Below are 27,819 nucleotides of genomic sequence, written 5' to 3' on the forward strand. Positions count from 1 at the left end.
TACATTCGGTCCATTGTATTAAGAGTTTTGTTTTTTTTTTCATTTTTAAATATCAGATGGTTTACCTACATTTGTTTTCATCCATCTGTTTTTGAGCCAAACAATTTTGAGAAGATGTCAACAAATCGTTCCAAATAATGAAAAGAAAATAGTTATTTATCGACTCACTGTAATCCCTTTGCTCCTGTTGTCTTTTACTGGGAGAGGTGTATGCTGTATGCCACTTCTCAAGGATCTTACCTTGTCTATTTTTGGTCTTTTGGACACCAACTGTTGAAGATATTTGAGGGAAGGCCGTGAAACTGCTGCAGCCTTCAGCACCACCTGTGGCTGCCTGCTAAGACTGCATCATTAATCCCTCTTCATGTTTAATTCAGTGGTTTGAAGTGAGCTGCTTTTTCTCTGCTGCTGGTGAATGTGTATAGCTGCAAAGTTTTAAAATGCTGACTTGTTAAAGATTTTACAACAACAGATTAAAGAGATAAGAGCTGTTGGCTTATCTCCATGCTGAAGCCCCACTAACCCTGCACTGGAGGGGCTGGACCTGTTGGCTTTAATGATGCTGTCATGCCACAAGGGAAGTAGGACCAGAGGGCTGCAGCTGACCTTCACCTCTAATCTGAAAAAACATACCATAACAACAAGGATACATGATGATGGTGTTATTTTAATTTGTAAATTGAAATGAAGGAAACATCTATTATGTTTTGTGTCCAAAAGGCTGAATTATCACTCATGCAGCATGTGATGTGATAATTTAAAGTAACTTTCACAAATTCATTTACTGACTTTGTGGTGTACTGTATATGTTTAATTTGAACTCGGTTCAGAAATATATACACATAACAGGCATGATAAGGGTTTTATGTGGATTCTGCTTTAGTTCCAGATGTCAAAAACCTGTTTTGACGAGGGTCCACAAGACCATTATTTCAGCTGAACTTGTGTTTACATGATGAATATTCCCAAATTAGTTTGAGTTTGATAATGTTACAGAAGACTTAGTGTTGTGTAATATTCCTGCTGAGGAACGCTGTACAAAATGCAAAGAGAGCGGGAGGACTGGAAGGTTAATAGATACCCAGCAGCTCATTTGTGACTTCGAGTGCCGGAGCAGGTTTATCTGGCCGTGCATTTTAGTGTTTTTTCTTTTCTTTTTTCTTTTTTTTTTAACTAAAGCACGGTTTAAATCAAATTCTTTTTTAAAGCAAACAAAAACAAAACATACCTCCATGCATACTTTTTTTGAAAAATCAAGTGGCTGATTGTAATCAACAACAGAACAAGTGACAAGCTGACAAACAGGTGCGACAAGTTCTGCATTCAAAATCTTAAGTAAAAGTATTGTAGTATTATCAGGAATATCTATAGTATAAGTATAAAAAGTCAAATATAGGTAGCATATTTTGTAATTTCTTTTTTTTTTAAAAGATTATTTTTGGGGGGTATTTTTCCCTTTATTGACAGGGCAGCTGTAGATTTACAGGTTGTGTGGGAGAGAAGAGGGGGAGGGATTACACGCAGCAAAATGACCTCAGGCTTGAATCGAACCCTCGGGCTACTTCAAAGGCCTCAGAATATAGAGAGCACAGTAGGGGAGCTACAGTTTGCCCCATCTGATCATGTCTTTGATTTAAATCTTAATCTTCAGAGTAGCGAGTAATTATAAAATAAGACCTGCATTGTTTCCTTGTGAAATGAAGTGGGATGAAACTAAAAAACACACAATGAGAATACTCAAGTATAGTAAAATGTGAGTATCCTGACTGGCTGCATCACCACCTGGTGGTGGCAGCTGCACATCTCTCAATTGTAAGTCCCCAACAGTGGGTGGGGAAAACTGAACAGTGCAGCCCCAGGATGGAGCTGCCATCTAAGGAGGACCTCTACATCTAGTTGAGTAGTAAGAAAGCCAAAAGGATTATCAAAGACCTCAGTCACCCCAGCCACAAACTGTGCTGCATGCTGCCGTCTGGCAGATGGTACTGCAGCATCCGTCCCACACCACCAGGCTCAGAGACACCTTCATCCTGCAGGCCACAACACTGTTGTTACTTGAGCTCTGAACTCTGCACCTTTTCATGCAGTTTTACAAACTGTCCACACTTCATTAAATCAATAACATCAGCTCTCTGCCACCATGCAAATATTACAAGGATCGGAGACATGATGTCAGAACATGATTTTGTTAGTTAGTTAGTTCTGGTATACTGCTGTGGACTGTTCACAAACTGACATTATTTTTTAATATTTTATTTATGTTATATTTTATCCCTTAATTTCAACTTGCACTGTTTTATTTTTAGATTCTTGTTTTATTTTTACTTGTGTGATCTTGTTTTTGTTGTTTTTTTAACTCAGGACCTATTTAATAAGCATTGTTTTAGGGAGCCTAAGACTTTTATTGCCAACGACTGCTTCTCTGTAATGTTTCTACATGTGATAAAGAACCTGAATAGGAGGGAGACTTGGCACACTTCTTACTATGCTAAATTATTCAGGCATAATTTGTGTTAGAATAATCTAATCAGTATAAAATGAAATATTAAGGTTTCAGGTATAAATAAATAAGTTTTAATATACTCAAAAGCTTTCTAAAATTAGGTGATTTGTGATGCCGTGCATTTTGTAAAAAAATAAAAGATAAATAAATTCAATGTGCTTAGGAAACTGAAATGTCACACTCACCTAAAAAGTTTGTGACGCTCAGGTGTTTTAATATATTAGATGAGTGCAGGTCAAGAAAGCAAACATTTTAGTTTCTGTGAAATTCAACAGTTAACCAACCTGATCTCCCCCAATCCCAGTTTCAAATATGCTACTGGATCAGAAAAAAAAAGAAAAAAAAGTTTAGAAATAGGTTTTTACTACAGACATATTATGCAACCCTTTAATATTCTGTTCAATCATTTGCTGGAGCACATTTTGATTCACTATATCTTAATATGTCTTAGAGATGTGTTGGACTTAACTAAACCTGAATTTGCAACCCTTATGCTAAGATAATAAACAATTGATGTGAAATTAAGTGGGGCAAAAAAAAAAGTTTGGACTAGTTTTATGGGTCCTTAAAAAATCATGAAAAAGTTTTGAATTTTTGTCCATGAAAATATGGGGGACCCTGATATTACCCTGATATTACTAGCATTATAGCAGTATATGGTTTATAAATTATATTTTTTCTTTTTGTTTTACAATTACAATGAAGGGACTCCTAAGCTGTTTGGCAGAGGCCTATATTTAAAAAAAAACCCTTATGGGGTCTGTAAAATAAATAAATAAATAAAAAAATAACATTGATTTTATATTATTATTTTATTCTTAAAAATGCCTTTTTTTTCTTAGAGTGGACATTAAAGGGTAAGATGCTTTTATTTAATACACTTAAGGTCCAGATTTTTTTTTTTTTTTACTATTTTTTTTTCTGTGTCCTCCCCCTCAGGCTGGGCCCCCCCGGGCTGTGGTCGGCCCTCTGTGCCCCGTCGGGACGGCCCTGCGCGGGACGGGACTCTCCAGAGGAGGGCGGAGCAGCCGGGACTGATGACGTAGGATTGGAATGAGGGAGTGAATGTTCCGGGTCAGAAACTGGACGGGAGAGGAAATTAACTCCGGGACGAGACGAAAAAACGAGAATGCAACCCTCTTCCACACGGAGATGTAGCCGGTATTTTTTGCGCTAAAAACAGGAGGTTTTAAAAGTCGACGTGGACGAGGAACCAAGCGGAGAAAAAAAACAAACAGGTGCCTACAAACTAACCAAAGTGAGACAACGACGGAGAATAATTCCCATGTTGGTCGCGAGCTGACGGACGTTAGCTCGGTTAAACGCGGCTCACTTTCAGCTGCAGTTTCGGTGTTTACTCGCCTGTGAGTTTGGCTTCTCTCGTGTTTGGCGGTTTATTTAGTGCAGGACTGTCCCACCGAAGCAATCTGTTGCATCCCCCGTCCTCCCCGCTGTTTGTTTATCGCACGGAGATTTAACCTCCCCCGTGATGTTTCACTGTATACCCCTGTGGCGGTGCAACCGTCATGTTGAAATGATCGATAAACGCCACTGCTCCCTGCTGTATGTGCCCGATGAGATTTACCGCTACGGACGGAGTTTGGAGGAGCTGTTACTGGATGCCAACCAACTCCGAGACTTGCCCAAGGTAAGCAGAAAACAGCTTCCGCTCACTAATTTTAATGGCAGGTTCAGAGGCTTATTTTTGGTAACATGAAATGTGTCCCTCCGGTTAAAGTGGTTGTGACACAGAGCTGCTAACTGAGCTGGTGATCAGGCATCCCGTGAGAGTCTGGTGGGACCTGGGGACAATAATTACGCAAGATCAGCAAGGCAGGCACCCTGTGTAGGTGGAAATTTCCCCTGCTCCACAGGTTAACTACATGCATGTGTCACAGACTGGGTTTCATCATAAAACATGTTTATTTGAGCCCCAGGTGTCATGGCTCCTGCAAAGCTCCCGACATTGTGTATGATATGTCAGGCCTGTTTGGGCAGGTAATCCCATGCTGAGGTCAGAAGTACCCGTGACCTTTTGTCTCTAAAGCCTGATGCTTTCTGTATGACACAGAGCCACTACTGCAAGCAGAGAACAATAAATACCTCATTCAGAGTTTAACAATATTGATCATCTCTAAAGTCACAATCTCTGTGACTCAGTTCCCTGACAAACATTAATGTTGCTCCGGGGCAATATTTATTCCATGGTAGAGGTGACTGACTGAATAGTGGAGGAATGCAACTAAGTAGGAACTTGTTCTTAACTTGAATATTTCCAATTTTAAACTACTTTATACTTTCATGCCAGAAAGTCCCAGAGGCAATTTGTGGTATTTGTGCTAAAAAGCTGCATGTTTTTTTTGCTGTGTTATGTTATTTTTTAACTGATGTTCTGCTGTTTCTTGCTGTTTTGCTTGGTCTGTGTTCTGTCCTGAGAATTTCCTTCTTGTTTTTACTGCTGCTGGCTTTATGGTGTCCTGCTGTCGTTGTTATGTGAATTTTATTATTTTATAGATTTCAAAACATCTTGTGAAGGACTACAGTTGAAAAATAGCAACCTGGTTAACACTTGCACATTAATGTGTAAATTAATTAATTAATTAATTAATTAAAGAAAAATTAAAATGAAAACACTTTTTGACTCCCCTACCTATGTCTGATAACTTATTTAGGCTTTCCAGATTGTGATCATGATCTGTAAAATCATATAATATATGATTCATTGCTGTAGATTAAAATACCTTACAGTATGTTAAGTAGTTAAAACCAGCACAACCACAAAGATCTACAGCAGTAAAATGCAGCATGTACATTAATGCAGCTGCAATATGAATCTGAAAACATTATGTATTAACTTGTTTGTTTGTGTATTTTATTTTTTTTATTTGTTTATACAGTTTAGGATTACTGGGATAATGCACATTTATAATTTAAATACAAGTTTAAAATAGTAAAAGTTTAGCCAGCTTGGCTAATTTTCAACTGTAGTCCCCGGGCAGGTGTGGTGGCGTCTACAGAAAAACACCTACAATGCATTAAGAGAGGCATAATGGCACTGTACATAGAACAAAGTACGAGCTTTTGGCTGGTAATTGTTTTACTTAAGGAAGCATTGTGTAAGATTTAGGGAGATTTAGTGGCATCTAGGATTGGTGAGGTTCGGATTGCAGACTGTAGTCAGCTGAAACTTCAGCTGAATTTTCTGCAGAGGTCTACTCCTCTCCAAAACAAATGGACCAGGTGATTTAAACAGGTAAAAACACTGAGTAAAGCAGTTTCACGCTACAAGTTGCTGTTTCTGTGATGCTGTTTGGCATGTTGGAGATGGACTGTTTGAGAGAAAAAGTGAGTGCAGATTAGCAGGTTACAGGCTGATAACTTAAGATCCAGACGTTCAGGAGGTTTTTCCAAGAAACAAAATTATCCAGAGGTATCCCCCCTCTCTAAAACAAACTGAACAAGTGATTTAAATTGGTACTGAATAACTGCCTGAATAAAGCCTTTTCACATTTTAAAATAACCTTATGTTTTTCTGATCCTCTTGTCATGGAGGGGCTGCTAACTATGGCTGCTGACCCAAAAACGTGAATGTACCTATCTAGAGCCAGTGTTTGGTTTGTCTGTTCTGGGCTTCTGTAGAAACATGGTGGTGCATGGTGTACTCTGCAGACAAGGACCATTTTTATTTGATTTGATTATACACTAAAGCAACCATACTTACATTAAATTTCTACCACTACATCTCCCTAATCATACACACATGACCTTCAAGTAATGTTTTTAATGTGGACTTTTACTTTTAGTGGAGTTTTTATTATTATTATTATTATTATTATTATTATTATTATACAACCAATAAAATCAAATGCCATCTGCTGATGAAGGCATTGATATTTGACTAAACAATTTATATTTCAGACAAACAGTTCAAAACCCAACATTCACAGTGGAGCTGTATTCATTGGTGCATGACATCATCTTTCAATCACAACAAGCAAAACTCAACTTTAGCCCTTTACAGACACACACACACACACACACATTCACACATTCTGAATCATATAATGATTGAAGTACTCTGTCACTGCCGCTCTATTTTTCGGAGATGGAAACTGTGTAGGAGGACTGCAGGGGCTTCTCTGTGTGAATTACTGACAGGCTTGGTGAGGTGGGGATACACAAGCCCAACCTCCTTACTGGTGACCCTGGTGCTCTGGATTAAGTGGGATACTAGTTAAAGGATTTGCAGGTTATTTCCCATGGGCACGAATGGTTCATGCAGTATTCCTCTATTTCTGGGCTTGACACCGAAGATCCCAGAGAGTCACCTGTGGTGTCATACTGACCTATAGCCCAGAGCTGCTTCAGAGAGTGAAAGGACTGTTGTGTTTTGTTGCATTTCACCTTTAAATTTTGCAGCCAAACCGGTTTCATTGTAGAAGGCGCTCTCAGTTCTGCTCCGTAGAGTGTATTTTAAGCCTGAGAAAGTTGTGTTCTCGGTGTAAGCAGGTTGTACATTTGGTAATATATCTGGTTTACAGCTGTTTGCAACAAGTGGACAGATTATGGAAAAAGGCTTGAGACCTCATGTAACTGAAGTCATGGTGGAGCATATGTTAAGCTGATGAGCTGAACGACAATTTTGTGCCTTTTTAATGTCTTTATTACATTCATAAATGTGTATTTCAAAGAAGACATCCCTTAAAACCTCAACCATAAATAACATTACTGGTTAGCGCTACAATGTTTTAAGTAGTTTAAGCAGTGGTGTAACTAAATGTAACTAAGTACATTTACTTAAGTACTGTGCTTGAGTACAAATTGGAAGTATTTGTACTTTACTTGAGTATTTTCATTTCATCATTTCTTTTTTAAGTCTGCTTCTTAAGAAAAAAATAATTTTGAGTTTGGGTTGTTTTTTTTTCCTTTTAAAAAAAATGATTTTTAGGGTTTTTTAAAAAAATTTTTGTTTTTAAGTTTATGTTTATAATGTTGTGGATGGTTTTTTGTGCTATTTGTTAAAAATGTTTAGTGTTTTGGGGGTGTTTGCTTTCCCTTTTTAAAAATAATTTTGAGTTCTTATGAGATTATTATTATTTTTAAAATAATTTTTAGTTTGGTGGGTGTTGTTTTTCTATTGTTTTAAAATATTAGATTTTTATGCATTAAATACTTTTACTCTGAACTATTTAAATACTGTTTCCTGAATATACTTACGTGATTTTGCTTAAGTAAAGGATCTGAATTATTCCTCCACCCCTGAGTTTCAGTAGCATTGACAATCTAGTTTCACTTAAATAGAAAATACAGGGATTTTGTCAACACTTTACAGAACGCATGGAGGAAGGAAAAGAGAGCTGAGAGAATATTTTTGGGCTTGGCATGTCTATAGAAATGTGATGGAACAGAGATAATGTGAGCAACCTCCCATGGCTGTGCCACACTGCCTACTTTGTCCATGGAAGAAAAGCACAGGAACAGGTATTCTGACTGAAAACAAAGACAGCATTATGTGTTTTGTTGTTGCCTCAGTTGTGCATTTGTATGTGCTAGTGTTTTCTAATGAAGTCATAATGAATCATTGACCTGAATTGTTAAATAGAGGCCGATAAAACCATAAACTGACACACACGGAGGACAGTGCACCTGACAGACTAGATACTGGCAAAGGAAACCATCCATCGCAGGTGCACTCGCATTGTGACAACACACTACGTGACAGTTTAGGCAGTTGAGCTGTGCTCAGTTATGAAATATTCTAAGTATGTTTAGAGGGTTAAGGGGTGGCGACATGAGGAAGAGTTTATCGCGCTCTTTGGCATGTAACTAATGTCATCAATGCTTGCTGAGTGAACCCAAGAATCGTCCCACTGGATAAACCTTTGTATCAGTCCAGTTCAGTGCTCGTTGTGTGGCCTCGTCACATTTGCCTCGGAGGTGGCTGAATGAATACACTCTGACCACTTATTATTGTCTTGACAATGATGTAACGAAGACACATATTTTGAGTCAACCATTTAATTCAGCGGGCAGATGAAAACATGTACAAGGAAGTGTTAATGGTTACATGCAACAGCAAAGGTGTGTTTTTACAGTAACAAGATGAGGCAAGTTGATCTGAAGCTAGTCTCAGTAGTTTAACATAGAAAGATCTGATGACACTGTTTTGTTTCTTTGGCTGTTTTATGTATTATTTGTGCTGAGGCTGTGGACCAAATTAGCAAACAGTAACTTGCTGTGTCTCTCTGTTTATCCAAAGCTTCCCTCCAGCCACTGGTCCTCAAGATACATACCATCCCTCTGGTTTGTAAACAGTAGCAGTTAGCTTACCAAACAGCAGTCAAACTAAGAAACTAACTGGAGAAGAAGGAGAACAGGAATGCAAGACTCGCCGAAAATGCTCTTGCCTGTTTGTCCAGTTTAAAAATGAATGCAGTTTCCACTGTTCCCACTTCCGGTGAAACTGGAAGACAGAGGTGCTGGTGGGTGGCTGTGTCAAAGAGATTTGAATGGCTTAACTGTCTGCATTGTCTGCAATCGTCTACAGTCATTTCTCAAGCAAAAATGCTAAACATCCTCTTGTTGCAGCTTCCTCGCTGTGAGGATGTGATGCTTTCCTCTGCCATATATGATAGTAAATGAAGTATAATTAGGGCAGAGTCCTGCACGGAACTGATTTTTCAAGACCCGCTCCAGGAGCCACAATGTTAAATACTGCTCTAGCCCTGCCACCTGCACATATGACCAGTTAGTTCTGCATCTTGACCCAACCCAAAAAACGCAAACCCTATATACTTATGTTCTATTCAAATGGGTAATTCTGTAATGCAACACGTTTAAAGTAAACCTTTTGGGACATTTTATACATGTGAAACTAAGATATTATATTTTTGAACAAAAGTAGTTCAGGAAACAAAATTTATATTATTATTCTTTGCTTATTGGTATTATATTGAGCATCTCCACAGTCATGCTTGTTAGTGACGTTCCTGAATGAAGCGGCTATAATATTTCAGGTGGTACAAGAGACAGAGCTCACGCACAAAGTGGTCTTAAAAAAAATCTCATTCTCACTTTATTTTAATGTTTTTATCATCCAACACCCACAATCTGACCAGCATGTTCTTTACTTGGAACTGAACCCTGAAATAAAAAAGAGGAAATGCCACCCTTGAATTACCTTTTTTGCAGGTCACCTGCTGGGCACCCGACCTGATGCAGGACTCAAAATTAAGGGTTTGGAGTGTTGGTCAAAAATTAATTTGAATATGTCTGGGACTTTAAATTATTGTTATTATTTTCTGACAGTTTTTGAGCAAAAATACCAAAAATCTATTGGTTTCAGCCACTCAGATGTGAATATTTTCTTGTTTTCTTTATCTGTTATGATGGCTTACTGAATATATTTGGGTTTTGGGTTCTGTTGGTTGGACAAAATAATCAACCAGTTCAGGCATGACTAGCTTTTTGGGAACCACTTAGGCCTTTAAAAAATGACACACAATAGTGATGGCAGCAATTTAGAGAAGAAGCCACTTGCAGACAGGAAGGTGCAGACTCTGAGACTTATGTGAAGTGGTGAATGAAGCGGCGTTATGAATCTCAGAGCAGGAAGCTGGTGGTTGAACTTACCTACAAAGTCTCATTGTGACCTACGAGAAGGTGCTCTTGCAAAGAAAAAAAGGTCACAAAGGTGCTGCAGCTGTGAAGTGTCTGATATGTGTTTGTGGTCCTGATAGTTTTAACTTTGGCCTTTGCTGTGATATATGACACTGTTTGAATATGCCTATGTAACCTACATACAACTTAGATTCCACTGAGCATTCAGCACTCTGGCATTTTACTGTAGTCTTTATGGCTAGAGCTCTTACCTTTAATGCAGAATTTCTAACTTTTTGGTTTGGTTATGAAATAATTTGGTTTCTTAACTACACTTTCTTGTACTGTATTAATACTTTAGGGGTTTTGTTAATATCTTGCAGTGTAATAATCCATGCACTCCCTTCCCGCAGAGTGCCGTCAGGCGTGTGCTCATTCTTTAGCAAACAGTGCTGAAGGTGAAACTGAAGATTCAAACATTGACTCGGGGGTTGAGAGAATGGTTAATGTATTCTTGACTCAGTCTGTTTTGGTTTTTGTGTGTCACACATGGGTGATTGTTTGGGGCGTGGCGCTGAGTGACACCAACAGGAAGAACAGGTTTTCTGTTATTATGCTAAGTCTCAAAGCAAATTTGCAACTAAACGCATACAGAGTCAATTATGTGTTGCTCTTTGTTACTCCTATGATTGTCTTAGTTGTTAAGAAGAGGAGACAAAGGGATTCGAATGAAACTGCCTTTGTTTTCTCGTGATCTTGGAAGTTACCTGTCTTTGACTGTGATTCCGTGTCATTAAGGAGTGGCATCGTTCAAGTGTGAAGTCTGACAGCGGTAAACACGCCAGTAATCAACCTGAAAACATAATTTGCACTATTATCCTGATCAGCCACAGTTCAAGTTAGTTTTCTAAAAATGAACAAGTTCATACAAGCCCAAGATTCCCTTGATATAATCAAGAGACAAATCTTTGAGCTGCGCACTTGAGATGTGTAGACTTATCGGACAGAGACTGAACCTGTGGTTTGTTTTTGTAAGTGAAAGTGATATTAAGTTGGTTAGAATGCAAAAGCTCAGACAAATACTCATTACTTGTGGGACTACAGGTCTGTCTGCTTTGAAATCTTAAGACCTTGGAATGACATGGGCATTTTGTAATAGGGTGGAGATTGACTTTTGGACTCCTGGGCTTTATTTATTGTGCACACATTATTAAAATGTGATCTGTATCTGGATATGGGCTGCATATAATAAGCAGCCCGATCATTTGTTCTCATTTTCAAAATGCAAACACATTTTTACAGATTGTATTCACAACTAGATGACATGAGTACATGGTGATTATAGGTTTTGTGCTTTTTTTTTGGTACCCACATTAAACATCCAAAAACTGGATACTGGGCTCCTTAGTTGGAGGGAGGCAGAGTTTAATATGATCGGAAGTGGCGCGATCATTAAGAATTCATCAGAAGTCATTAAGGCTGGTAGGAAAAGTGAGGCTAATTTTACAATAATGAGCTGCATGGGTTTTCCATCCATTCTGATATCATAACAGCTTCAGTAAAGTCAAGTTTTCAGTTCATCATCGCCTTGTTGAGATCCATCAACCTTCAGGCAAAACATGTTACATTTACCTAAATGTACCATCCAGGACCAAAGGAGAACACTGGTCTAGTTTCGTCTTAAAAGTAAAGACATATTATTCAGATAGCCTAAAAGTTTTCCCTTACCAGTTTTGAAAACCATACGTGTCATAATAGGGCTGCAACACGGAATTGATGAAATCGCAAATAATCAATTATTAAATGTTTTGGCAACGAATAAAATTATCGATTTGTTGTGTCGCGCAATTATTACGTCATACGCTGTGTAGCGGGACTGTTTACATCCCATGCAGACAGGAACAGAGATGGAAATGTCAGTACCCGATCCATCCCACACATGTGCAAGCAGTCCGCCATCTTGGATAGCTCCCTATGGCAGCCTCACTTGGACAAACGTCAGTGCCTGATCCGTGCCTCCTAACTGCTAATATTTATGTGGAGAGAAATTATACTTGAAAACTGTTGTCCATGCTAAGAGAGCTTGTCTTAATGAAGAAAAACAAAAAAAAGAATACAAAAAGCAAAATGTGCATAGAATATAACTGATTATTGATAGATGAGAACAACTCGTGATTAAAAAGATATTTGCAAGTGAAGAGTTTCACAACAATTATTCAATAATAAGAATTCATTATAATTATTTATACTACATATATATTGACAGTGCATCAGCAACTTCTTGCTTTTCGAGGTTATTGAAGATGCTGAATCCATTTCTGATATTTTCAAAATGTATGTTTAAAACCAGAACCTCATTCTAACTGGAGCTGGGCTGATTTTGATAAATTTTTCTTCAATTTAGAAAATTTATAGAACACAATTATTTGCCTGCATTAGACCAGTTGCTTTTTCTGCATAATGTATTTGAAATAGCTAATATAAATTCAATTCAGTTATAAATTGTACTATATTTATAAACACATGAAACACCCGTTTAATTAGGCTGCCTAGGTAACTGTCCAAGATAGCGTACTGCGCAGAATGGATCGGCAGGCGGTAACTATAATACATAAGTTATACATCCATGGATAATACATCCATGGTACTGACACACCTGTTTGCCTGGTTTGTCCAAGTGAGGCTGCCGTATGTACCTGTCCAAGATGGCGGACTGCATGCGCATGCGCGAAAAGGGCAGGCGCGGAACGGAAGTCGGTGTTTTGAGGAGTCATGGCGGAGGCAGCGAGAACGTTTCGTGCGAAAACTTCAAAAGTTTGGGAGCACTTCACGTTATGCAAAACAAGGAAGTGTGTGTGTGTGTGTGTGTGTTAACTGCGAAATACGCAAAAGTGACACGGCATGGCACGCGAGCACGACGGTTGATGGTGGATGATGCAGCACCTAAAACGAAAGCGAAAGTGAGGAGGAGGAGAGCTTAATGGCAGGGTAAGTCTCAACGAAAAACGATGTACGCTCAGTTTTAAAGTAAGGAAACGTATGTTGTAAAAGCTGTCAACATTTAGTCTTTGAATTGTGTCATATTTGATTTTTTAGTTATTTATAATGTAAGATTATTTTGACAGCTCAGGGATGTTCAAGCAACCGCCGTCTATGCACTGCACTTTTTGCACTGTTGTCAAAATGATGGGAGAGAAAAAAGTTTATTTTATTACTATTTCTATTTAAAAAAAAAAAAAAATCCAATTCATCGATTAATTCAAAAAATATCGTTAGTTGCAGCCCTACCGCGTAAAATATTTTGAAAGGTTAACAAGTGATTGTTAAAAGCCGTTGCAGCTTGATTTCATGTTGGTTATAATAGATTCCAGGGTGACCTATTTTTATAGCATAAAAGAGTATATAAAACTTACAGAAAAATAGGAACGAATCTATATTTTGAGGACACAAGTTGTGTTGCACTGCTGCGTTCCTTGTGAAACAAGTGCAACAGGTTTTTGTGCTTAAGAACAGACAGCAAAGTTGTTTATTTAGCAACATTTTAAAGTATGCGATTGCAACATACCGGACATAGCCTAAGTCCTATTTGCACGGGACTAGTTGTACCTGGGGACCTCTTGTAAGAATTGTGGTGGTTGTCTGTGATCTTAATTCTTTGCTAGTCTGCCATGTCCACACTTTTGTCAAGTTAAAATTTCATCTCAAATTACCCATCTTATTTCACTGAATACAGAGGTTACGTGATTATATTAGTTCCATGTCAGTTGACATTTCTGTGATTTGGGGTTGCATTTAGGTTTGGTTTTCTCTGCACCTTGTGTCTGTGCCTCTTTCCTGGCTGAGATTAACAGAGACAGTGCTGGCAATTATAAATGAAAGTTTTGACAGCATTTTGGGTAATTTCAGTAAATTAGAGTAAAATACTGACTTTGCTGAAATCTGGGTGAATGTATCACATAAAACACAACACACATGGGCATGTGAATAGGGCTATACAGTTGAAATGAGCACAGAGCATATATAACAGTCAACATAAGTTATTGATTTAATGAGAAATGTTTGTATTTAGCAGCTGCATTCATGGATAAGCCCTCATGACCAGCTGCCTTATGACTAGCACTTGCAGGGGAAATTCAAAGACCAGAAGGGAAATTCACAAGCCTGGTTTTTCTGTTTGTGCCAAATCATCGAGCGAACCTGAAGCAGTATTGTTAGCTATCTGCTTTACTACTGCACGGGCAGGGTTCTGCCCGCTCTTGTTTTGGGCGTCAAGTATCTGCTTGTGATAATTGCTTTTGCTTATTAAATTAGTGTGCCAACTGGATCTTTCTTTCACTTAAGTTGTCGGCAAAGATTATGTATTTACTTAGTGACAGCAACCTGTGACCACCACCTCTTCAAACAATTCTGTGATTTGTATTTGACAATCTTAGGCCTGACATTTAGTCTAATGGTGTCAGAAAAGCACAGTAGAGAGGAAAGGTGTCTGTAAGAGAGCTCACACTTCTGACTGAGAGACAAAAAGCAAATATTTGCTGTTAGACACCCATGGTGAATACTGATGAATAAAAATATATGGATTTTACTGTGAGACCCTTGGGCTGCCAATCAAAATATTATCGAATAAACATTGCCAAGTGGAATACCCAAATCGCAGAAGGTGCAATTTTTTTGATGAAGGTCAAATGGGTCCCAACATAAATGATCAATGAAGCATTGTGGCGCTACAGAGATGCCTCCCTATTCATTAAAACAGGTGGTGTTTTTTCAATATGCCGCTGGACATGTCTGCAGTTATTTAAGGTCGTACAAATGTAGCAAAGTTTGAAAGTGGAGGGGGAAAATAGTCATTGTTTCATTGAGAATCCCAAAAGAGTTATACAGCCAGAGGTAACAAAAAGATTCATGTCCAAGTCAATATAGTCCCCTTGTCTTTTGGGATAAAAATATAATAAGAAGTAAACAAAAGTCTTTATTGCCTTGCAGCTGATGGAACAGAAATGAAAGAGATCATGTAAAGGTTGCAGTCTGGCTCTCATCATTGTATCCATTATAAGTATGAAACCTCAGTCTTTTTCTGCCTTTTGGTTCCAGTTAAATGCTCTAGTCATTCACAGTCGTGTCATTGTGTAGTTAGTGCTGCAGCCTGCGAGCTATCATTCATTTTATTATTTACTCTTATGCTTTTCCTGCTGTGACATGTCAAAATGTCATTTGTGACAAGAGGTTATTCATCTGTTAAGAGCAGCCATGCAGTTACCATAACATAGCGTGTATAATGTCAAGACACAGACTGAGAACTGACTGCTTCCATTGAGGATTTATAATTCTGGAATCACAACTTAACTATCTGTTTGCCTGATTACACCAGACTGGACTTGACTTGATAATAACAACATAAAATAGTTAGTTGTTTTTGCCACCAAATGCACATTTATATTCAGTAAAAATTTAATAAATGTGTATTACTAAATTTAGTGCATTTGACTGAATTACTGTAGCATCCTCAAAAGAGTAACATTCACTCCCCAAAAAAAGATCTGAGACTGAGCATTTTTTTGCTTTGAAGTATTTTGTATGAATCAGCATACAAATAAAAACAATGCAATTGTGACTAGCCGATCACAATTTTCAGATATGATATTGATATATCAGGTGAACAATATTAACTAGGAATTCTTGCCCTAACAAAGGTCTACGTTTGTGCTCATTCAAGCATGCACCTGTTGTCCAAGAACATTGCTAAAATGTGAAACCATTTAAAGTTTTTTGCTGAATATGCATTTCTTTTTTTTCACCTTTCAGCCATTTTTCCAGCTGGTGAAACTGAGAAAACTTGGCTTGAGTGACAACGAGATCCAGAGACTTCCACCAGAAATAGCAAACTTCATGCAGCTGGTTGAGCTGGATGTCTCTCGAAATGGTAAGAAGGGATAAACACGGATGTGCCAAAATAGTAGAAGTGATAGTAGGATATTATAGCACATACCCACTTGTTACAAACTACATTTTATAACTGTGTTTCTGTGCATTTTCTTCATATCAGTGAGAATGTATGTTTACAATTAAGCAAAGCAGCACTAAGTTCAGCGAATGAATCACATTGACAGATTTACTCCTTTATGAAGCAACAAACAGGCATAAAAATAAAGCATGGTTTGCATTAAGCAAGCCTCCTAACTCGAACATATTCCTTTAGAGGAATATTCCTTTAGAGGAGCACACTGTTGACAGGTGTGGCTGCAGAACAAAACCAATTTCAGAACTTAAAAGAAAGTACATGAAAACATTTAACATATAGTGCTGTTTGTGTTTAATTCTAATTAAATAAAAGTGTTTTAAGTAAAGGGAAATCTATTTTGTTTGGGTAAAAATTGCATTGTAATTAAGAGTGAGACTGGGGTAACATAACTACTGAATAATTAGGTTTATCCTATATTAGATTTACCACAAAGTACTTTCTTTTCAGTCAGATCTGCACAATTATTATTGTTTTGTTTTTGTTGTTTATCACTTGCATTAAATGTCACTGTCATAAATGTATTATTTTAACATGTATTAATTAACTACGGCTGATTGTATTTTCTGTTTATTTTGAATTAAGAAGTGTTGTAACCAGTGTCTTTTCTCTTTTTCAGATATTATGGAAATTCCAGAGAGCATTTCATACTGCAAAGCCCTCCAAGTGGCAGATTTCAGTGGAAATCCATTAACAAGGTAATCCTCAAGATTATGTTGTTTTGACTTTTTTTGAAAGGAAAACAAATTACTCATCAGTAACATTTAAAGAAATAGTTCACCCCCCAAATGATAATAGCACATCAATTACTGACACTGTTTTACATTGAAGAAAACAATGTTGCCTCCCAGGTGAATAAAGAGTCCAAAATGGGAAAAATTCTTTATGGATAGAAGTCATAGAGGATTCTGTAAACAACAACAAAACTATATCAAAACATCTGTTAATAACATTTAACAAAACTCATGCAGTGTAATCCAAGATTTATTTATCCAGTCATGGTGCGACACTGTAAATGTGGAAGTGGCGTTTTAGTGTAAATGCATGCGTTTGGGAGTTACTGAACATACAACAGGTTAATGAGGCTTGGACTATACTGCATGACTTGTGTGAGTGTTCTTAAATGGATGTGTTGATGTAGTTTTGCTGCTACTTAACACCGTCCTCTATGACTTCATCAAGAATTTCCTCTGTTTTTTTGGATTCTTTGTTCACTGTAGTGGCATGCAGGAAAGTTTTCTCTCCAAATTCAGTGAAACACATAGCAAGTAATTGATATACAAATGGTCATTTGGAGTTTACGTGTTCCTCTAAATGTTGGTCTCCTAAAATATTTGGCTGTCAAGGTTTGTTACGTTGCTAAAACCATACTTTTCACATTTCATATTGATTTGATACTTTATTTTCTCGTGAATACACAGGCCCATTCATCCAGATTAAAAAATGGTGGGATAACAATAGCAGGGAGTACATATTTAAATGTATTAGAAACATATGTATCTTCCTTGTGGAGAGGAATTTCTATTCCCAATGTCTGCATTGCATGTTTTTTAAAGATTCCCTGCTGTCATGAACATCCAGACACTCTCCTTGACAAATTGCAGATTATGCATAATGGGCTTTTCATCGCGTTGGTGAGACTAGGTCTAATTTTCACCTCAGCAGGGGAGAAAAAACACATTGCTGTGCTGTGTAAAGTTCAGGAGGCCAGAATGAGTAGTATTACAAAGGCATTGGTGTTCAATACTTTTAAAGTGCACACAAGCATGCAAACAGAAACACTGTTTTTTCCACAGTAGCAACCAATTCTCTACTCTTTCATCAGTCCTAGTTTAACAGTTTGATAGTAAAGCTCCAGTTACGACTCTGGGTTAGCAGGAATATAATGTGATAAATTACAAGTATATTCACATATGATATCTAAATGGAAAATAAGCATTTTGTGTTTTTCTCAGTTCATCACAGCTGAGAAAATATAGACACAATTTTGTCTTGACAGATATGCGTCAAAAAATTCAAATAGCTATGATTTAGTTGTCTGTATTAGCTCTGTTGTCACGGGACAGTCATGTCGGGATTGATGGCGGGTTCCAGTTGTTGATTCCATCCTTAAGAAATATATAATAGCTGTCTGATTTCAAGGCTTTGTTAATTATTACAATTCAAATGGATTTGGCTCAGACCCCTTCTCAATAATGTCTTTGAAGAAAATGGTTAGAGCAGAAGCAGCCTTTTTTTTTTTATCCCACTGGCCCACATTTATACGGGATTCTCAAAGACAATTACAAGTACACTTACAGCTGCCGCCAAGAGTGGAGAAGCATTATTTTGTTGTTGCTGCTATTGATCAAAGTGTGACCACAATGAGCATCTAAGTAGTCCCATCTGGCCAGCCTGCAATATTTAAGAGGATAATGGTTTTTGAAGTAAAAACTTGACAGAATAAAGTGTGCAAGTCGCCTGTTTGTCTTGAATAATGAGTCCATTTAGAAAATGAAAATATAGGCACTCAGTATCCTTTTTCAGGAGACTTAAGCTCAGAGACTTTTATTGCTTTGTCCTGTATGCTGCTAATATCATGGTTTGTTTGTGTCGCAGTTGTGTGCATTTGATGTAACTAAACCATACTGAAAAACAACCATTCACCAAATGCTTTGTGAAATCACTGCCCAGCACCCTGCAGTTGTTCTGTTTTAATGTTCAAATACAAGTTAAAACATTAGATTCTACAGCTGTGTTAAAGGGATAGTTTGTATCTTTTGAAGTGGGGTTGTATGAGGTACTTATTCATAGTCAGTGTATTATAAATCTTACACGACAGCTGCACATTCTGCAGCTGTTTTTTTATATGCCTTATAACGGCATATAGAACATATTTTTTCCACCTACAAAAATGCCCACCTCAATGTCAGTTTTAAGTGTTCTGTATTTAGAATATCTTTGCTGCTTTACTTTTCCCTCAGACAGCAATTTCCAACAGGGAACTGAAGCCATCATTTAATATTGCTGAATACAGGAGCTGTTGGTCTAATGCTGGCTCAATCAGTTGGTTAGTTTGTGTAATTGTGTGACTTAAGAGTTTGAATTGTTAGTTTGGATTCACCAAAGTCACACAATTACACAAACTAACTAACGGATCAAAGCAGCGTTAGATCAGCAGCTTTTGTGTTCAACAAGCTAAATTGAATGTTTTTGTTAGTGAAGTCTGGTTGCTTTGATGAGAGGATAGATGAAGAACTGACGCTGCCAACGGCTTCCCTGTTGGAAATAGCTATCTGATGACAAGGTTGAAAGTCGAAATAAAAAATATTGTCAATATTGCTACTCCTGCCTGCTTCTCCAAACTTGGGGTGTGCTGACTGACATCTACTGGAGCTAATACACTGACTATTGACTAAGAACCTCATACAACCCGACTTCAAAAGATCTGAACTGAAGCAAACTCCGATAAGTTACATCAACTTATCAAGAGTTTATGACTGAAGTATGGCGAACTCTTGTTTAACATTACTTACAGTACAGTCGCTGTACAAACAAAGCAACATCTAATTAGAATAATCTCTTCTTGTTAGCTTATAAAATGCTAGTCCAGTAGTCATCCACAATTTGATATCAAAATATTTGTTGAAATATTTAAAGCATTTTGATTAAATCATTTTCGGTGCACACACGTTTCTGCCAGCATCTCACTTTGATGCCTTCCTTTTTTTTCAGATTACCTGAAAGCTTTCCAGAGCTACGGAATCTAACATGCCTTTCCATCAATGATATTTCATTGCAAGTTCTTCCAGATAACCTTGGAAAGTAAGTAAATGTACTCGTCATACTTGTTTTGACATATTGTGTAATTTAGTGTTTGCTGGTAAAACACTGTTTCATAGCAGCCCGAGGTGCATACAGTATAATGTAATGATGACGTCAAGCGGCTTTGCCACGTCCAACCTGTCTCTCTGCATGTCTTAGGCTCATGCTTTGCTTCAGCCTTTGTGGTCCTGTTTGGATTATCATAAATATAACCTATAAGTTAATTTAATTCACTAATCATGAAAAGAATACTGAAGCAATTTAATTTGTTTTAAAAAAAAGTTGATATTTGCTCAAACCACTAAGCCTCAAAGGCGACATTTTCAAAGTGCATTTGCGTTGTCTCCCTTTCCCCTGATCATAATCTTTTCTTCTAACTTACTGCATGGGGGAAAACACCAACCTTTGCTCTTCAGAGACACATCAGTCAGCGTCCTGTCTTTGGCTGCATTGTCTCTGTTCATAACAAAACAAATTGTGTGAGTAATCTGCTGTATTGAGGAGGCATGTCTGGCCAACATTCTCATTCCTATGAGGTCTCCCTGCTTTTTGAGTTCAGTTATAATTGGATTTAATAAGACAACTATGTGCTTTTAGGTCAAATTGCCACAAGGGATGTTTTTAGTGGAAGTTTGGAATTCAAGGAAACTACAATTTTAAACCCTCACGGGGATAAGTTTTGAGGGATAAAACTATTAAAAAAATATTGTCGATTTCCAGACATTTGACTGATTAAAACTATACTAGGATTTAACTGCTCGAAAAAGTCAGACCCTTTATTTGGTTAAAAAACAAAACACATGGTATTAATGACAACAAACAAATGTTCTTTAAATGCACTTTTCTCTGACGTTTATCGCTACAGTGAAACTTATGCTGACGTTGTCCAGTAGTACATTTTAAATGATTATTGGCAGAGCTCTGGATGGCATATTTTAACCATTAGATAACTGCTCAAACAGTTGGAGCTAAACTAAACAGAGATTTGTCTTGGCTTGCCGGGGTGCCATAAATTTCGGATTGCTGCGTAACCTCTAAGGGATGATGCATGTCTGGTGGATGAGAGCCTGAATGTGATTCAAGAAAGGATTCCTTTTGCTCCTTTAATGATCCTAAGTCACGATTGTAGACCATGAAATTACACTATGCTACTTATAGATGGGCTTTTTAGGCTTAGTGTTAATCTGATGATCTACAGTATTTAACCTAACGATAGAATTAGATTTCATGCAAGATACAAAACCTATGGATTTTCTGACGAAGATCTATACTGCTAAGGATATTTCTGTGGTTGTAACATATTCTCAGGGTGTTTGCGGGTTATACTAATATTAGGCCTTAAAAGTCTAGTGGTAGTAATAGTCTTAGATTTAAATTTGGGAGGTCTTAATTGCCACAGACATTTATCTAATCTCATTTATCCATCTTTTATTTTCTTTTCGTTAAATGGGTCAAGGTCTTCTGTGTGAAAGTCCACATTTCTGATGTTACAAATATTACAAACCTGATCTTGTCAAATGTAGATTAACCTACTCACTTAACACACACATTCCTACATAAAACCTGCCTCTACCACATAGATTTACCTCTATACTTCATCTGCAGTGCTTTCATAAGAAAAAGATGATTTGTCCAATAATCCAGTTTTAAATTTGATTAAAAATCATCTTGAAATTGTCTTTCAAAGCATTAAATTTAAGTGTCTGATACCTGTAGACATCCCGTATTCTTCAAAATGTTAAATCAAACCTTAAAGCAATAAGAACAAGGCCAATGAGGATAACATTTTTGCATGCTTTGACCTGAATATTGCATTGGAAATGTAGTAATACATTTAATTTGATTTTGCCCTCCTGCAAGCCATGCGCTTCCTAGCAACACAGTGTTTAATATGTGCAGAATTTATTTTGCCGTACCCCCCGAAAAGATTTATCTCAGAAAAATCACGCCTCTTGTCAGATATCTACATTTGGAGACGACCCAGTTGGCAAAAACAGCCTTTTTTCATATTGCTCATGTTTTTTTTTTTTTTACCATGACAACAGCTACAAACTGAATACAGACAGGCAGCAGTGATGAATCTGTCTACATTTTGCACACAGTCTCTTAGGGTTACCTTTTCCTTCCAACAAAGTCACGCTGAGTTCAAGAGATCTCCTAACACCCTTTTCCTCTTGGTACGGCATGTGCCCCACATATGTCCCATATCTGTCTTACATAACGCACAGACGTAAGGCCTGCTCTCTGTCAGGGTAAGAAGGTAATGAAAAACATGGTTTGGGTTTTTAGAAGTGGATAAGATTAATGTTGAAGGGGTTAAATTACATCAGTGGTTTATCTCCTGAGATGGAAATGTTTTCTGACAGGAAAAAAAAAGGCTTCCACAGAAACCTGAGATACTTGATGCAGTTAGGCGGTTGTTTTCATCATCCGTCTTTTAATCTCTGGCTCAGCGGTTTGCCGTGGTGAATGAAAAACACCAACAAGATTAAGGAAAAGTAGCTGTTGTATTTCATGTTGTCACATTTGAGGGTCAGTCTGTAAGAAACATAGATTCTGTTAATCCCTTTGGTTCAGTCAGACATTTATTTGCTGACATTATGATGGAAATGTTTTTTGTTTATCTCTGATACCATACAAAGGCTCAGTTATTTAGTCTGTGTTCAGATCAAGAAGACAGACTTTGTACTGTACTAGTTGTGTGTTGTCATAAAACCCTCCATTAATTGGGTACGTGTACAGTACTGAGACGTACATAAGCAGCGCTGCAACAAGATAAGCCTGTACTTTGGTCTTTGATAGCCATTTGGACATTTTGCTCTTCATTTAAACTATTCCGCTGTTGTTTATGCCACCGCAGTTTACAGCGTTGATAAGACTGACACACCTCCAAAGTACTTCCTTTTTTTCAGATATCTGATCGCAAAGAGACATTTTACAACCATTTTTAGCTTTCATTAAAAACTCTTTGTTGTAGAAACACTCAGAGCATCATGTACATTTACCCGTGTCGTATAGAAACTGCAGTTCATGTTTTCATGGTATTTTCAGAAACATGTAATCATGTCTCTTTTTGTCCTTCATTGCAGCCTTTCCAATTTGGTATCACTAGAACTCAGAGAAAATCTGCTGACATTCCTACCAGAGTGAGTATTCAAGCTACTGTCAATATACTGTATATGTTGTTGTATTTTTTTTTAACAATTAATTTTTTTTTTCTCTTGTGTTATCCGCAGGTCACTATCTATGCTTCACAGGCTTGAAGAGCTCGACCTAGGAAATAATGAACTATACAGTTTGGTGAGTGTTTTTTTTCTGGATGCTGGGGAGCTTGTTTATTTAAATGAATGCCATATGGCTCACAAAATGAGCAGAACCAAACTTTTCCCATTTTCCTCTTCTTGTCACGTCCAAGTAGATTAGCATCCCTCGAGAACAGCTTTCACCTCTTACCACCCAGATGGGAGGAAAGCCATCTGCTTTGAGCTTTGGTTTTAAGATGTAATCTTATGTGAGCGGCCAGACTCTGAGGGTGAATGATTTACTGACAGATGAGGCAAAGTCAGGCTGTCAAGAAATAACTCCTTATGGGTTTTATTTTATTTTGAATTTATTCCTCAGTTGTGTCTAGATTGACTTAAGGTTGCAGGATGTGAAGAAAATTGAAAAGTGCACCCATTTCTCAACTCAGACTTGCACGGTACCTGTGTTTGTGCCATGTCGTCCCCTCTGTATTCAAAATATTACCAGACGGCGTACATACTTTATTTAGTCACCACTTTCTCTTTGGCATTCACACTTTCGTCTTCTCTCATCTTGTCAGACGTTTTTCCTTCGATCATCTTGAGTAGTACGTTAGCACTAGCTGAATAAACCTCACTTGCATGTGTGCAGATTCTGACCAGTCAGACAACACCTAACTGCAAGGGCTCTGTCTGATTGGCCAGAGAGTTATCAGCATGGCATGTATCAGACAAAATAGCACCTATGGACAAAATGTAATTTAATACATTATTGCTATATTCAAAGTGCAATGTCACAGTCTTTTGCAATGGGTTAATAGTGCGAGTTGACAGAGGGATGATAATATAAAGAAGATATATTGTGCAGCCCTGCATTGCACTCAGTTATTTTACATTGTTGGATGTTGTCTGACTTTTTTTTTGTTTGCTCTCATTTTTTAGAATTGATATTTAGTACAGTTCTAAAATGTCACTGTTTTGGCATACTTTTGACACATTTAATATATATAGTAAAGAAATGTTGAATACATACAATGCCAAATGTTTTTTTGCATTTCATATGCCATGGTAAAATTTAACTGTAATCTCTGAATTGACTAATAAAAAGTAGAAAAAGTAATAAGATACCCTCTTGAAGAAAGCGTTGTAAAATCTTGGAGGAAAAGAACTACACATAGAAGTATATGGGAGATTTAAGGAACCATGTTTTCAATAATTTCAGCTGACATTTAAAGCTCTGGCTTCTAGTACTCTTTGCTGTGTGTGTACAGTATGTTTGATATTTGAATTATGGGGAAAAAGTAAGTAGATTATCACGATCAGGATGTATTATTCTGCTTTGTTGTCTTTTGTTGTCTCTCCCTTCCTGACTCTCTCTTATTATCCTTACATTTCTTCCTCCCACACAGCCAGAGTCAATAGGCTGTCTTGTCAGCTTGAAGGACTTGTGGCTGGATGGAAACCAGTTGGTTGAAATCCCTGCAGTAAGCTAATCAATTTCTTTCTCCTATTTGATATTCTGTTTTTAATCAGATCTCCACCATGCATTATACTGTAGAATTTTAACTGCTATGTACATGTACGACTTTGAATAACACACCCTAATATGTGTTCAAATACATTAGAAAATGCAATTTTGAAAATGAAAATTTGTCTTATTCACCTCATAATGAGACAAATCTTGTCTTTAAGTCATGTTGGCCTAAACATAAAATGCACAAATGTATTGCAGAGATTCATTTGAATTTTACAATATAATGACATGTTAACATAATCACTGGTCACATATCTAATGTCACAAACTCCTGAGATTTTATGTGGCAATGCATAGATTCTATGTGCTGCCACATTATTATGCTTCCACATTTACCGTGAGTCTCTGCTCTGAATTGTAGGAGATGGGCAGTATGAAAAGCCTGTTGTGTCTGGATGTGTCAGAAAACAAAATGGAGCGACTTCCAGAGGAGTTAGGTGGCCTGGTGTCGCTCACCGACCTGCTGGTGTCTCAGAACCTCATTGATGCTCTACCAGAAAGCATCGGTAAGTATGTGTAATGCGTAATTAGCATGATACTGCTATCTTGCAAGCTTGTGTTGAGTATGTTTTGGCATACTTTTTACAAGATGGCAGCATACATTTTCCACAGTATCACACTAACTGCTTCATCAGCCTGTTAATCATGTCTGAAAAACGTTTATTTTGATTTGTTTTTCTTTCTCTACAGGAAAACTACGGAAACTTTCTATATTGAAAGTAGATCAGAATAGGCTAACTTATATTCCAGAGAGCATTGGCAACTGTGAAAGCCTGACTGAACTCGTGCTCACAGAGAACCAGATACAGGTGTGTTTGCAACTGTATTACTGTTAAGCCTTTTAAAATTTAAAGAAAACATTATGGGAGCAGTACCCACAGAGTTCATTTTCACGAACTGCTTCTATGTAAATGGAACATAAAAATAGTCAATATGACAGCAGCAACAAATCTCAGAATAGTTTTGGTATAATGAAAGGATAAAGCTTTTATCCTCATAAATCACACCAAATTGTTATTGATATGGATATTTGCTTGTTTGTACCCTTAAGCTGCATCAACATCACACCCTCTTCAGTATCATTCAACAGGCAAAGACGCATACAGCTGCGTGCCTCATATGCTATACTTTTGAACTGATTGAAAACATTAGCACAGCCCCATAATTTAACATTGAGATGTAAAACATCTGAATGTGATTGGAATACTTGAGACAAATGAGATAAGGAAATGCTCATCTTGTGCCTTTGTGGTTCTTAAATGCATACTGTGCAGGATATGTCAGTTACTGCCTGTAAACACACTCGCCAGCATAAGTGAAAGTAAAAACCAACCTCATATTAGCTCTTGTGCTGTGTCTCTTAAAAGCCTGCTACTTTTGGTCTTGCATCTGGTTGCTACCGTTTACTTCACCTGAGCGCTGTAGATGTATACACCACAAACATCCCCAACGCAGAAAATAAGAAAATACAGGCAGAGAGCAGAGTCTCTGCACTGCGTTAGATTTCGAGTGGGTCATAAGTGTTGATTGAGAGGGATTAATTATGTTTGGGTCTTAACATTTTTATGAGAATCCTGCATTGTATATTTTTAAGCTTACAGTGTATTTAAAACTCGTTATGTTTTTTCTAATCATTTGTGATTAATTTATTAGAGTTTGCCGAGGAGTGTTGGGAAATTAAAGCGACTTTCCAACTTCAACTGTGACAGAAACCAGCTAACGTCGTTACCTAAGGAGGTAAGCTTTTCATATCAACCAGCATCATTAATTTCAAATTTAATTTCAGGATAAAAAGCCTTGTTTTCATGTGGGGCTTGAAGTGAAGTGTGTGAAAGTTGAAGTGTGTCGAGAAGCAACTGATGACCTAAAACTCAAAATTGAAAGTTGTGAGGATGAAAACTGTGTGGGTTTTCTTCCCATAAAGGTACACTGTGTAGGATTTAGGGATGTTTATTTGCAGAAAAGGAATATAATATTCATAACTATGTTTTCATTAGTTTACACCTGAAAATAATAAGGTGTGTTTTCATCACCTTAGAATTAGCCATTCATACATTCAGAGTTGATCCTCTTCAATGGAGTCCATCATGCTGTTCTACAGTGGCCCAGAAAAGACAAATGAAACGATGACTGTTGACAGGACCATGTGCATTTTCTCTTCAGCCACATGGGAGAAGTTTCACTTGGTTGCAATCTGCAACCTTGCTGCTAGATATCCCTAATTCCTACATAGTAGACCTTTAAAGATAAAAATGTAAGGTTGATAGCTATCCAGTCCAGCACTGACTGATGGCAGAGAGAGGATGTGCTGAAAAGAGGACTGGTTTTAAATTAACAAAAATGAAAATCATTGAAAACAGAAAATAAATTAAGCTTGTAGTTATAAAACAGTTTCTTCTTCACTCAAATGGAATCTGTTTTGATTACACTGATGTAATGCTGCTAAGTTGAGACTCCATTTGTTGTTATGTAATTCTTTAATGCAGCTGCTGAGATTTTCATTGGCTCAAACCGTCTAAAGTTCATTCACGTTTGGATCAACAATGCTGTCAATTGTCGAGCTCTTTTGTTCCACGTTTTCTGCTCAGTCCTCTGGTTTGTTCAGCTCTGTTTCTGAGTGTCTCCATTGTGTTTGTATGTGACATTCTTCTCTAAACCTCTTGTCTGTTTAAGTGAAGGCCTGCCTGGTTTAAAGCTTCATCTAAAAGGCTTCTTCAGACGTTGTACAATGCCCCTGTGTCTTAATGATGCAAAGAGTGCAGTGTTGGGAGAAAAATAACAGTTGGCCTAGATAATGAACTGATGCCGTCACCATTTTCTCAAACGAGCATTGCATGACATCTCTGACAATCACAGTGTAACCATGGCACGAGTATCGATTTGTGCTTTTCTGAGAGCGACTTGACCATTGGCCCAGTTGTATGGATTCTATTGATTGCTGATTGGTTGCTCATAACACATGTTCCCAGCTGAATTTTGTCTGTGTTTACATGAAAGCAGACAAAATAATGTGTTTGATTTGTCATAGAATTGCTGATTTTTTTATCTGATGCTTCCATGAATGCAACAATCATATGACCTTGTGTAGATGATGAGCTTAACCTGCTCTTTTTAACAT

General features: G+C 37.4%; 1 protein-coding gene across 2 annotated transcripts in view; it reads left to right on the forward strand.

The window, feature by feature from the left end:
• The first annotated feature begins 3,558 nt into the window (after window positions 1-3,558).
• lrrc1 (leucine rich repeat containing 1) overlaps window positions 3,559-27,819 on the forward strand; it is a 32,415-nt gene continuing 8,154 nt past the window's right edge. Inside the window, exons 1-10 of one of the 2 annotated variants that reach the window (XM_042501938.2) lie at window positions 3,559-4,151; window positions 15,908-16,025; window positions 16,741-16,819; window positions 19,836-19,925; window positions 23,015-23,071; window positions 23,162-23,225; window positions 24,577-24,651; window positions 25,063-25,207; window positions 25,392-25,510; window positions 26,355-26,438. In XM_042501938.2, coding sequence (XP_042357872.1) covers window positions 3,993-4,151; window positions 15,908-16,025; window positions 16,741-16,819; window positions 19,836-19,925; window positions 23,015-23,071; window positions 23,162-23,225; window positions 24,577-24,651; window positions 25,063-25,207; window positions 25,392-25,510; window positions 26,355-26,438 — 990 coding nt within the window. In that variant the 5' untranslated portion in view covers window positions 3,559-3,992. Of the gene's footprint in view, window positions 4,152-12,849; window positions 13,091-15,907; window positions 16,026-16,740; window positions 16,820-19,835; window positions 19,926-23,014; window positions 23,072-23,161; window positions 23,226-24,576; window positions 24,652-25,062; window positions 25,208-25,391; window positions 25,511-26,354; window positions 26,439-27,819 lie in introns of those variants that run through there. The other variant, XM_088086714.1, reaches the window with a different exon arrangement.

This window comes from Plectropomus leopardus, chromosome 13, assembly GCF_026936395.1.
Source record: "Plectropomus leopardus strain MGB_pleo_1.0 chromosome 13, ASM2693639v1, whole genome shotgun sequence".
Classification (NCBI taxonomy): domain Eukaryota; kingdom Metazoa; phylum Chordata; class Actinopteri; order Perciformes; family Serranidae; genus Plectropomus; species Plectropomus leopardus.